The 13,918-nt window shown below is 40.3% G+C and overlaps 1 protein-coding gene across 1 annotated transcript; it reads right to left on the bottom strand.

Moving 5' to 3' along the window:
• Window positions 1-577: 577 nt before the first annotated feature.
• Window positions 578-13,183, bottom strand: Sub1 (SUB1 regulator of transcription). Its single transcript, XM_021633734.2, has 5 exons — window positions 13,084-13,183; window positions 10,897-10,969; window positions 7,883-8,005; window positions 3,288-3,396; window positions 578-909 (listed from the first exon to the last, which is right to left on the bottom strand). Exons 2-5 carry the CDS (start codon window positions 10,966-10,968, stop codon window positions 830-832), a joined length of 384 nt encoding a protein of 127 aa, XP_021489409.1. The 5' UTR covers window position 10,969; window positions 13,084-13,183; the 3' UTR covers window positions 578-829.
• Window positions 13,184-13,918: the final 735 nt, after the last annotated feature.

Here is a 13,918-nt window from a genome sequence, read left to right as displayed (position 1 = left end):
CTCCTTATTAGAATATAATAGTAGGCCAGCAAGTTTCACAATTTTCACTAAAGTCTAATCTAGTTTAATATCTGACTTGACATCATCCCAGCATGAATGTTTACTAAGTAAAAGCTCATCAGACATCAAAGTCACTATGTTCTGTAGATTAAGAAACACCTGCACAGAACACTATGAATGACATACACTTGTGAGTTCTCACACAAGCCATGTTACCACACAGGTATCTGCTAATATTTAACACAGTAGACTTAGAAGACAATAATATTGACAGTTTGACTTTCCAAATCAGCATACTGTATCTGCGTAAAGAGTGATTAAAACTTGACAATGAACTAAGTTACTAAGGAAAGTGAAGGAAAAGTAAAGTACTGTGGTTGGGAGAAGTACTGGGGAGGAAAATTCAACAAACCTGGTCGGAAAAAAGTGTGCATTTCACAAAGCAATCCTCTAAGAAGCTCAATGCGATACAAATCCTTCTAAATATAAAGGCCAAGTCAACAAAGTGCCTACAGGGGTTGTTCTTTTGGCCTTAAACAGTAACTTTTTTTTTTTTTATCAAAAAAGGCTACAACAGTTAAGATTGTAATGATCTGATTTTATTTTACACTAGGTAGGGAGCACAAAGCAATCCTCTTTAATAAAGTTGACAATTAGCTTCACTTAGAACATTTTAATAATGCACATTTAAAACAAAGTATTCACCTTACAAATTGTTCTGCAATCCAAATATACAACAGCTTGGAAAACAACATTTAGAAAACAAAAGCCAATGTAAAAAGACAGATTAAAACAACTACAACAGTACAGGTTTGATATGGCTCAGACTTTACAGCTTTCTTATTGCATCATCTATGTCAGAGATCTGTTCCTTCAGCTGGCTCCATTGCTCCATGCTCAAAGCAATACCTAAACAAAGTTTAAGAAATACAAGTTAAAAAAAATTAAGCCTTCTCAGAGATTTTGATATTTCCAAATATTTGTATCAAACCGCCATTTTGTGAATTTTTTTAGTGTTGAGGACAGAACCCAGACCTCACACATGCCACATACACCCTCTGTCACAGAGCTATTTTACCAGCCCCCAAACTGCCATTTTGAATGGCACAATACTAGAACATTGAGGTTTTGTGAGAGAGCTATAATGAGATACTAACATTTTATATTTGCTAGTCACAGATTTAATTCTGTACTCAGTTTAACTTCCAACAACGCATCTACATAATGCCTATCTTGACCAATAAGACTAATGATAACTTGACAACATTTCACAATATAGGCAGGCAGTCAAAAAGTCAGGATCCAGATTTGGCATAAGACATTGGCATTATTATATCCTGTCTCTTCCAACATTTGTTCAATATTTTCACCAAAATTCAAGGTGTTCTGCTCTGTGCTGAGTTCTCCCATAAGCATCCATTCCACTTTGGGAAACTCCCTAGAGAGTGACTCATGAGGGGCATGGCAGAATGCAGAATTCAGCTATAGGTGCAATTACACTCTGGAATCATGCTATCAGAAGCAAAACCAGCCTCACCATCACTTGCTGCATTTTCTAGGCTCAATTTCTTAATCAATGAGACTTAGACATCAAAAGGTAGTTATAATATATTAAAACAGGTTATATGACACCTTATCCTAACACCTAACACAACCAATGTATTATTATTTTTTTTAGGAAACTGCTAAGGAGAACATAAAATTTCAAATGAGAATATAATGAGCACATTGTAGAAAGGCTTTGAGGCTAACTGAATTCCTTTAAATAAATGTTTACAAGAATAAAATCTGGCATTAGCCACTCCAGAAAATCCTGAATGAAAACTCACACAGGAATTAAACAGCAAACATAAAAATGGAAGTGTTTAAAACAAACTCCAAACCTGCACGAAACAAGTGCCATCTTTAACAACAGGAAGAGAAGGAAGCGTATTTTTTTCCTTTTACTAAAAATCTATCACATAGCCAGGCAGTGATGGCACATGCCTTTAATCCCAACTCCTGGGAGGCAGAGGCAGGCAGATCTCTGAGTTCCAGGCCAGAAAGGCCAACTCAGAGAAACTCTGTCTCAAAACAAAAACAAACAAACAAACAAAAAAAAAAACACAGAACAAACAAGCAAACAGATGTCACACTTCCTTAATGAGTACACACATGTGTACAAGGGTGGGCCTAGCTGGGCCACAGTGTTTACAACATTTTAGGCAGTACCCATTCCCTCCTACTCCCTCATGGGTCCTTACTGTACCTTACTGGCCCAAGAAAGTGGCTTTTCATCAACATGTAACTCCATAAATTTTAGGTTGTATAGTAGGTAATTTTTTTAAGTTATTAGCATAATCATACACAACAGTTTTACCATGACATTTTTGCACATGTATCTAATGTATTTTGATCATGTTCTACCTCCACTCCTCTCCCCTCTCTAGTACTACTGTTAATGACCCGCCTCTTCCCGACAGTCCCCCTTCTGCTTATGCCTTTGTCTATGAGTCTCACCGAGTTGTTCCCTAGAGTGAGAAGTTAACAGTTAATCTTGCCTATCAATTTAATGGATTTAGAACCATCATGAATACACCTCTGTGACTGTGTGAGGAGGGTGCCTGCAGACAGGTTAAAATGAAGGAGGAAGACACCCCCTGAATGTTGCACCATCCCATTCAGGCCCTGGACTTGATAAAAGGGGGAAATCAAGTGCAGCACCAACACACTGGTCTCTTCACTTCCTGACAGGGGCCTCAATGTGACCAGTGCCTTATGCCTCCAGACTGAGCCAAAATAAACCTTCCTCCCTTAAACTGCTTTTGTCTAGTATTTGGTCACAAGAAAAGTCACTAAATACAAGTTGGCTCAACAAATGTCTTCTAGCTCACTGGTGACAGAATAAAATATGTTTCAACATGCTAAGAAACTTAGGATGGGGTGAAGCACCAACAGTAAGAGGACAAAGAAATTCAAAGATTCTGTATTAAAGAATATCCTGTTGGAGCTAATCCAAAGGAAACACTAAACCAAGGATTTTTCTGTTTCTCATTTTAGAGTTTTCCAAGTAGTACCTAATCTGCCCCAGAACTGATATAAAATCAGAAAGAAAGGTAAAGTAAGTTAGCAATCAATTTTAAGCGACATTAGGCTGTTGTTTTCCTAGGTCATGACAAATCAATTATAAAAGAATCAAATGAGTACAAGTGAGTAAGGCCAATCGTTTAACCTGTCTGTACACCTGTAACAATTTAAGGTAAGCATTCAGTCAACACTGACATCAAATTGAAGAAATGAAATCTCACCTTTTCTTCCTGGTTTCATTTCACCTTCAGAGTCCAGCCAATATTCTCTAATATCAATTAGAACTTTTCCTTTAAAGTCCCGAACACTGACGTATCTCATCTTTCCAATCTAGCAACGGGGGAAAGAAAGAAAGAAAGCTCATAAAAACAGGTTTCTCAAATTTACATTTACAACTTCCTGGAAAATAAGTAATCAGCTGTAAATGAGAGCGGGGGTGGGGGAGGATCACTGTTTAAAAAGACATACTGAAACAAAGCAAATCTCCACTTTCCAATCATGATAGCATGAGAATGACTTCATCCTTCAGCTTCATGCTGTCTTTCTTATTATTCTCTGCCTTGCCTTGAGAGGGTCTCTCATTGAACTAGAAGCTCACTGTTACGGCTAAATTGGCTGGCCACAGAGTACTCAGGATCTGCCATCTCTGTCCCCAGTGCTGAGATTACAGATGATCTGCAGCCAAATCCAACCACCTAATGTGGGTGCTGAGGATTTAAACACATGTCCTCATGTTTGCACAAGCATTTCTACCTCCAGAGCTATCTCGTTTCAACCTCACTTTTAAATTTATGAATATTAATAAAATAATACAATTGCTAAAGCAAATAGAATGGATGTCCTTTGACAAAAACAGAAACATAACGTGTTCCAATAATCCCACTTTGGGGTATATAACACTCATGTAGTAATACTTAACAGACTGGGTGTCTTCTGAGAAATACATACTCAGAAGCCTGCTGTGTGAACATTAGTAAGACACTTTACACAACATGGTACCAAGCCCACAGTACCCTCACTATATGCGTGCCCTGTCACTGACTGAAACTGGAGGAGGCACATATCTGCAAATCCAAAAAAACTGGCAGTAGTGTCTCCCAAGAGATTTTCGCACATCCATGTCCTTAACTGCACTAGTCATAATAGCTAAGGTGTAGAAGCAGCCCAAAAGTTCATCCTTGATAAAGACACAAACAGAATGCGGCTTACACATGCAGTGGACACTATTTGGCCTCTGTCAATTAAAAGCTTCACAGTACCTACGTTAATAAATTGTCAGACCATGTTAACCACGACTGATGGAAAAACAAACAAAACAAAGGACATGGGGCAGAAGAAAAAAGAAAACAAAACCCCAGGATGCCAGACCTCATCTTCAAGATGGAGGACTGATGCCTGCCAAAGGTTCTAACCATCAGAGGCCTGCCTCCCTCCTGACTATGTTCACCCAATCTATTTCATTATGTCTCTTAGGCTTTCTGCATGTTTCTTCCCGACTCATTTTTAAACTACTCTGCTTTTTAAAGGGTTCCATTTTTCCTAAGCTTAAAATAAAAGATCACTCACTATACTTATTAAAGCAAAGAGCTTAGAGCCAAAATACAGCCTTACAACTCAGTAAATCAGTCTGGGTTTGTTTTTTTTTAATAGGAAGAGAAAAACAAATGAAGACACACTGTTCCAAACACGTGAAAGTGGACAAAGAACATTATCAAAAATACACAAAATTAATGCAAAATAAAACCACTGAGTTCCCAATACACACCTTTTAAACTAATCTGGATAAAATGTAAAAGACTATGTAAAATGTAATAACACCGAAGATGTGGAACACCTGGAATCTTATACTGCCAATGATAGAATAAAATGGACAACTTACTTGGAAAATAGTCTGACTGTTTCTTACAAAGTCAAATATATACCTATGATTCAGCAAGTAAGTATTTTTACCCCTCCCAAAGTATCCATAAAGATGCATACTAAGAATAATCACAAAACCTTTATTCCTAGAAGCTCAAGACTCAAAAAGAAGCCAAATACCCAACCAAGGTGAATGAAAAGAGATTACAAAATAATCATTCATAATGACATCACTCAGCAATACAAAGGAAAACTAACAACAGTAGAAAGAGCATTTAGATGGCTCTTTAGTACACAATTAACCCAGTGATACTTTTAATATAAGATTTCAATAACTTATCTGTGGTATATAATTTTCTTGATAAAAATGAATATAGAAAATAGACAGCTATTTAAAAACTTTTATAAAAATCAATGGGCTTATTATTTTCTCTTCCCAAAACCCCATCCTTTATCTTCCTAATACAATTATGAAGCCACTATTACTAATAAAAATGCAGGTCTCCTTTAGTATTATGCAATCAATGGTTCTGTGAAAGGCACTTTGAAAGTAAGAACTATGGTTCTTCCTAGAAACGCACTTTCAAAAGACCACACGTGTTGAATGGCCTTACGCCCTCTGTTTGGTCGTGGTGGTGCAAGCACTGGAAAGGCAGGTGGTCTCTGTGAGTCTAGAACTAGCAAGAAAACAGGGCTACACAAAGAAAGCCTATCTCAAAATACAAAAATTAAATAAAAAATAAATAAAAACACAAAAAACAAACAAACAAACAAAAAACCAAAACTCTTTTTTTCCTTAGTGAGGAAAATCATCTCCTTAAAAAAAAAAAAAAAACAACCATTTTCCAAAAAAATCTCTAAAAAAACAAACTTTAAAATCCAGTTTCTGGTTTCCTTATAAAGTTAGAGTTATTAGGAGAGATAAAAATCTAGGGACAAGATAACACTTGTGATCCCACCCTTGGGAGGTCTAGAGGCAGGAAGATCACAAGGTCAAAGCCTCACTCAGCTACAGCAGCAAGTTCACAGCCACCCTGAAATGTGAGATCCTGTGTAAAAAGACCCACGCAAGTTAAAGGGCCAGAGATTAGAAGGACACAGTAGCCTATGTCTGTATTCTCAGCACTTGAGGAGAGGCAGGACAGCTAAAAACTGAAATCTAGCCTGCTCTATATAGTGAGTTCCAGGCCAGCCAGGACTATATAACAAAACCCACATCTCAGACTCCCCCACCATGCACCAGGCCAGGGGTGTCGTTATTCTACAAGTAAAACAGAAACAGAGTTAGCACAACTGATAAAGAAAAGCCAAGACAGATATGAAACTGGATATTGCAAAGCAGCCCTTTACAAACACTAAGAAATGCTACAGCCAATTTTACATTTATCCTGCTCCCAAACAGTTTCTTCTTGTACCTAAGAGTAAAATTCAAATGGCCCTGGAAGACCTGCCTTTCATTCTCTTCACCAAATAGACCCCTGATACTCAGCAAAACTATCCAGGCTTCAACCACAAAAGCTCTATAATTCATACACAACTCCAGCTCTTTTCCACTTCAAGATATTAAGTCCATTACCTGTTCTTGAAAATGCTTCCTTTGTCCACACACTTTGCACAGCGCACTTAACCTTCACATCTTAAGCTTCAGATGCCACTTCTTTAATGAGGTTCTCACACCTACTCGCTCAAATAACCTGCCCACTACTTCTCAGGCCTTATTGTAATCTTTACTGTGCATGTGTGTGTAACTGTGGTCCCCTTAAATTCCATGAGGTTACAGACCACATTCCACATGGATTACAGAACCTGGCAAACCCTGAATGGAATACAGAACAGTGCAAGCATCCAATTTACTATTCGTTCAAAGCAATACTAGCACTTTTTAATTCCTCAGTACATACCTTCACCTATATTTGTTATCAAATTAACCTTTGCCCCTAAACCACAGAAGTCACAGGATTTAAACTTGTAACTAAATAATTAATCTATGCCTCCCTCCTGACTATGTTCACCCAATCTATTGCTTCCACTACTTTTAGTTTTCTTTCACCATCTTATCTCAAAGTAAATCCTCTTTCTTCTCCCATGGTCCATGAAAACTTCTCATCAGCTGTCATCTGCATCCTCACTTTGGTTTACCCTTTCTTTCATGGTTGGCTATTTACTGGAGCATATGCAGACACCAACAAGAATGATTCCCAGCCAAGATGTCCTGTGCTACAGAAGACCCTCCTCAAGGGATCACATTCACTATCAGGTCTACCTCCTACTCCACAGGCTTCTGTCCTCTGCTCCATTTTTCATTACCAGCTTTTTAATCATCACTATCTCTTCCTTATGAATACAGATTAAAGTCTACTACCACAGCAATCTCCCAGCATCATTTACTCACAATGCTTCATCTCATAGATCATTCTTAAACAGTAAAGCAAATACTGAGTTATTGAAAACACATAATAAACTCAAGATGCAAAACTAGCCCTTTTCCTGTGTTTTCATTTCTCACTTTATTCAACTCACTCTCCTTTTCTTAAGCCCATATGCAAGACCTAAACATGCTACACAAGCACTTTACATATATACTATACTCCCAGCCTTCTGTTTCTTTTGAAGCCTAAGTTAGGCCATTTCTCCCAAATACTGTCAAACTCAACTTTCCAGTCAAATATTCAACCAACCTACCCAATTTGCTTCCCAAATGTATAGTTCTAAATCTTTTGGATTTCTGTAACATCCAGATTTGCATTGTTTAAATATAACAAAGCTACAGACTTCTAGACTTTATTAGTAGCCCAGAATTGAACAAACTGCCTTCACTTCCTACTTGTTTGTTAATAAACATCACTAGTCAAGAGGATTACAACACAGAGACTGTGATGTGCTATCATATCAAGACTTTCTAGTGCTCTTCAGATCAAGGCTCTGTTCCACTGGACTGAATGCAATCCAGCCTTACCTGAAACATGTTGTCATCTCTGCTGCTGCTACTCTGCTTGGAAGATGCCAGAGCTCTAGAAGTCTCACCAGGTTTTTGCTTCTTCACAGGTTTATCTGGAACAACTTGCTTTTTCCTCTTTAACTTAAAAAAAAAAAAAAAAAAAAAGAAAGAAAGAATACACATGTCAAATTCAAAAGATTTAATTACTTTTAAAGAGTTAAGGAGCCAAAAAGTATAGATTTATTAAAAGAAAAATATGCACATTAAAAAAATTAACCATGAATCTATTCTTCATTTATAACTAATAATCATATTTCTAAACTCTGTTCTCAAAATCCCCAAAGATATTTCAGATATTAGAACAGTGATCTTATAGCCAGGTGTAGTGGCACACGCCTTTAATCTCAGCACTTAGGAGTCAGAGGGAGGTGGATAGCTGTGAATTCAAGGCCAGCCTGGTCTACAAAGGAAGTCCAAGAAAGCCCCTATGGTGGTGGTGGTGGTGGGGTGATCTTGTAGACTAGAGCTCATACAATATTTCTTTGGAAGAAGGGAGGGTAGTGGAATGTAAGTTTTAAATAAACTTTTAGAAACCAAAATCCTACTAAAAGCTTTCCTTTTTTTATTTCAAAAACAAAAACAAAGTACAGTGGTATGCCCTGTCACCCTGACTGAAGTTGAGGCATGAAAACTAAAGATCAAGATCAGCCTCGGCTATACATGGAGACTGTCTCAAAACACAAACCAACAAAAGCAACATATCTATGACTAAGCCATGAATATTTATTAACTCCTTGTCTATTCCAAAAGGAATCTGAACTGTTTTCAAGAATGAATGCTTTCAGGCTGGACTACATAGTAAGTTCCAGGCCATCCAGGGCTAATTATGAAACCCTGTCTAAGGGGGGGGGGGTCATGCTTAGGTAAAGGAAGTTATTATTTTATGCCAGTTAGTATTTTATGAAAATCAACAACTCAAAAACTTTAAACACAAAGAATACTGAAGATAGACAGTAATTTAAGACTAGCACTCAACCTCCTAATATTTTAGAAGCAGCACTAGCTTAAAAGCATATATAACCTCATTCTCAAAATGAGCTAATGGTTTAAAAAAAGTTCCAGCCCAAACAGTAGAGGGCAGACACGTTCCTTCTTAGTGAACAAGTACAAACTATTTTAATATTACTAAACTTACTGTATGAAATTTGATGAAGCTAGGTTTAGAATATACATAAATAAGCTATGTAAATGAAAAACATGAATACAATGTAAATGCTTACAGGATTAATAGTACCATGTGAGACAAAATACAAACAAAATTCAGTTCAGCAAGCAGAAGGTAATTCTCAGGACTGGTGCATGCCCAACAAATAACCTCATTATATATTACACTGATACAAGTTCTAAAAAGATTTCTTCATGTACAGCTATGTATGATGTTTGAAGCTTTATTTAACATTATAAATGATACTATATTCTATCTTCACATTTATAGGCTTCAACTTTCCCTGCTTTTCTTATAAAGAGCTCTCTTTTGTTAGGCAGTACAAAGAAAAAAAAATAGCTTTAAAATTTTAAAAACAGAAAATGAAAAGAAAGGAAGAAAGGCAAGAGGTGGAAAAGGAAGAAGGGTTGCTTTAAAAAGTAAATAAATAATTAATAAAACAGGGTCCCTAGTATCACAGGTGACCTTGAACTGATGGTCCTCCAGCTTCTACCTCCACTGTGCAGTGCTGGGCATCAAAGCCAGGACCTCCGGAGCGCTAGGCCAGCAACTCTGCCAGCTGAAGCCACCCCATCAGCCCTGCCTACTGCTGTTAAAGCATTTGTGAACCACAGGCCTATTACTTATTTTCCACAAAGCAAGTTAACAAATACTGGTGAATACAATTTGTTCAACTTCTAGGATGTGAATGTTTATTAATATACAAAATGTCTATCAAGATGGAGCTGTATGGAAGGAAGTCTTAACCACAGATAACTTGCTCCGTTACATTTCACTGGCGTGACCAACTAAGAGGAATGAAGTTGGCAAAACAGCTGCCACCTAATGCAGAAAAAGCTTATTCTGACAAAATGGGTAATTTTGTGTTTGCTGTGCTGGATGACTTTTTACTAAAAGCAAGTAACTTTAAACTTAAAATGTACCAAAACTAACATTCACTAATTTGGGGAAGAAGGAAAAATGACTAAAAAAGCTGTCCAAATGAATGTTTTCATTCAAAATTTCAGTCATGCAGCCCAATAGCGACTTACTACCCACAGGTTAGGCAGATTCTTGGAAATTTTACTTATTACTGTTTCTTTGTGTACGTAGTATTTGTCATGTTTGTATGTGGGTACATGAGGTCAGAGGGCAAACTAGGTGGAGGTGATTCTCTTCTCCAAGCATGTAGAAGAACAAGAGACCAAACTCAGGTTGTCAGGTTTAATGACTGAGCCACCTCAGCAGCCTACATGGCAGATTTGTGAATGACACAGATTTCTAACGAACAGCAAGCAGTGTCTTCGGCCTGATTCTAAGGAAGCATTGCTGTGACTTTGTTAGAGGTGCTTAGTCTGAGCTGGGCCTCTACCACTGAGGCTGAGGGATAAGAGTTCAAGGTCAGCCAGACAACTTATGGAGACCTTATCAAAAATGAAAAGAGGACAGAGATCTAGCTCAGTGATGAGTACTTGCGTGGGGTGCACTGGGACCCCCAGGTTGAAGCCCAAATACAGCACAAAGACAACTTAAGTCTGATTTAAGACCTACAAATGAGTCTAGAATCTAATATTCTATTCCACTTGCCATTTTCCCTTACAAAAATATTCTTGCAGATTCTCTTTCCTACATTCTGACCTTAGCATTGGTAGCATAATCCCAGGCCTCAGAGAAATCTGAGGTGGTTGGAGGTAGTCTGGGATACGTGGCAAAACCTATCTAAAAAGACTAACAGGACTTTCACTTTAAAACTGGATGTGGACATTATAAAGGAATTAAAGAACCACAAATTTTGTACAATAAAAGTATTCAGTACAGTAAAAGTCACCTTTTTTTCAACTTCGCTGTCAGAATCACTGCCTGAAGAGCTTGAAGAAACAAGTTCCTTTGATTTAGGCATTCTGAAAGAAAAACATTACATGAATAATTTACAAGGTGCTTTATTACCTTCATATTAGCTCTCTCCCCAGTCAAAAAAAAAAAAAAAAAAACCATGGCTCATTCTGCCTTTCATGGTACTGGAATCGTTTAACTGAACACAGGTCTAGATTGCAAATAACAAGCACAGCCAAATATTCTGAACCCAGTTAGGACAAAGAAACAAAAGCCATGTGCACATTCCTTCGCTTTTCTCCAAGTCAATGGGTCTTTTTAAGAATTGATTTTAGAGGTTATAAAGCTTATGGGGTAGACTGCAATAAAACAGCTGAGAACAATTATTTTAAAATTAAAAAAAAGTACATAATTCCACTCATGATAAGATCAGAGGACAAGATCCAACATAAAACAGCTTGTCTAGGAAAGTATGAAACCTAATTAATTTTGCGTTTATACATCATCCTTTACCTGCTTTGTATACACTAATTTTTACTTTGTGACCACACTATGAAAATAACAGGCAACAAATCAAGAGTTCTCAAATGTTATGCACCTTTCTCAGCATTTTGCAATGATTTTCTTCTTTGGGATGTAAGTAAAATTTGAAGGCTTTATGTGCCAGGCTCAGCAGACAGGCACGCAGCCCAGCGTTTGCTGTTCACTTAGTGCCCAAGCAGAAAACAAAGGGCAGGCCATCTCAGGTAACCCAAGTTTCAGTGAATCCGAAGGCATGTCCGAACTCCTTTTCAAGATGGTGGTAATACCAAGGTAGCAAAAAGCTAAAACTTACGGAACTATCTTTTGCTCTCTCCATTTCAATAAACTATTAAGTTCTGTATGGCTTAAAGGGCCTAATAAACACTCTGTAAATGTTGAAAGACTTCAATTTCCCCCTCCCACGTCAAAAAGAAATATATATAAAACCCAGCTCTCTACAGACTAAACTGGCGTTCCATGTTCCAAAATAAGAGGTCAAGGCAAAACTGGGCTATCCAAAGCCTGACCATTATTCAAATGAAGCCAGGAAGGTCCACACTGAGCACAAATGGTTAGTCCATCAAAGATAATAAACACAGAGGGGAGCAGCAAGGCTCATAACCAGTTTCATTCGCTTTTCCTCTTATTTCACAACCTAATCTCAGAAATCAAGTTAGTTTCCCATGTTAGCAGTTCACAGGAAACTACCTAAAACCTGTTTTTAAGAGAGAATTAACTTGAACATAAACAATTTTTCACTTGCAAACAACCAGCCCTATCTATCTTCCATTAAGAAGAGCTGTCTAGGGAACTAAAATTATTTCAAACAACCACGTCATTATCTAACCTAAACTTGCCCAATAAGAAAACAATGTAATGGTAACTTAAGCCAGCCATTTCCCTGGATTTTCACTTTTAACGCTAATGAGGCTTTTCCTGGGGTGGTTTCTTTGGGGGTGGGGAGGAGAGCTTCGTAATCGAGCAAATGGTAGCTAGACGGTAGAGTTTACTCGGATCGCTCGGAGACCCTCGTGGGGGAGGAGAGGTGAAGACATCCCAGAGCGCGAGGCACTACTAGGGGGTGAGAAGGCGCGGGGCGCGGTGGGGGTCCGGGCCAGGCAGCTCCCGAAAGCCCCGGGGCGAGGGCTGGGGCGAGGGCCGCGCTCAGGAAGGGGGCGTGGGGCGCCGCGGGCGTTCGGGAGAGGAGGGCCTTGCGCCAGCGCCATCTTATCCTCTCCCGGGAGCCCGGCCGTGCTCGCCGAGGCGCGGCCCCCGCCCCTCAATCCGGCGGGGCCGCGGCGCCCCGGTACCTTCCCGAGCCTGGGGGTCGGGGCTGGGGGTCGGGGAGCACGGCCCCGGGGCCGAGGCCGAGAGCGCCTCGGCCCGGAGCCGCGCCACATTGTCCGAGGGCCGCGCGGCCCTCGCCCGCTCCTCGCCCGGCCGCACGCGCCCACCGCCTCCCCTCGGCTCGGCTCCCGGAGCGGCCGCCACACGAGGCCCGCGGCGCGGGGGCAGGGACGAGAGCGGAGGCCCGCTAGGCTGCCGGTTCTCGCAGCCGTGGCGGGCGAGGGGAGGGAAGGGGCCGCGGCCCCCGGCGGAGAACCTGGGGTCGGCCCGGCCGCGGCCTCGAGGAGTGGGGCCCGGGGGCCCGCGCACTTACGCTTCGCTCCTGCCGTCCAACAGCCGCTAGCTCGCTCGCTCACTCCGGACTGACAGAGAGCCGGAAGTGACGGCAACTTAGAGGCTCTGGCCCCGCCCCGTGGCAGAAAGGACACGTGACGGGGCGTGGCCTCGCCACCCAACCGACAGCCGGCCCTTTCCAGGGCCTTAAAGGGACCGCCACAGATCCTGAAATGGATGCTCCTAAGAGGGAGATGGCGCCACAGTGAGATGCTGCACTGCTTGGACCCTGCCCTGAGAGAGAATGAGGTGCAAATGAAACATGAATGACCAAGCACGGAGCTTTGCGCTTGCAGTCCAAATGCTGTACTGAAATGAAGCGGCTATACGGAGAAAAAACAATGTGCCGACCCACCTGCCCACAAATGATCCTCCTGTTCCACCTTTAATATCTGACCCAGGCTGCTAAAAATCTAAAGGAAGCAAGCCAGGCAGGCGCTCTGTTTAATTCCAAATAGTCCAAGAAATCTTGCAGATGTCCTGAGCTATGGAAACTTTTATTTCTAAAATGAAATTCTGGGGATGCAAAGTAATTGTGGTTTGGCCATCAAATGCCCCTGTGGGCTCATTTATTGGGGACTTGGTTGTCAGCTGATAGCCTTTTCAGAATCTTTTTTATTTATTTTTATTTTTATTAATTAGTTTATTCACTTTGTATCCCCCCCCCCTTCCCTCCTCTCTCCTCCTCTCCCAATCCCACCTTCCCTCCCTTTTCCCCACCCATGGCCCTCCCCTAATCCACTGATAGGGAGATCCTCCTCCCCTTCCATCTGATCCTAGTCTATCAGGTCTCATCAGGACTAGCTGCATTGTCT

This window comes from Meriones unguiculatus, chromosome 3 (assembly GCF_030254825.1).
Source record: "Meriones unguiculatus strain TT.TT164.6M chromosome 3, Bangor_MerUng_6.1, whole genome shotgun sequence".
Classification (NCBI taxonomy): Eukaryota; Metazoa; Chordata; class Mammalia; order Rodentia; family Muridae; genus Meriones; species Meriones unguiculatus.
This window is presented reverse-complemented; position numbering and strand designations above follow the sequence as displayed.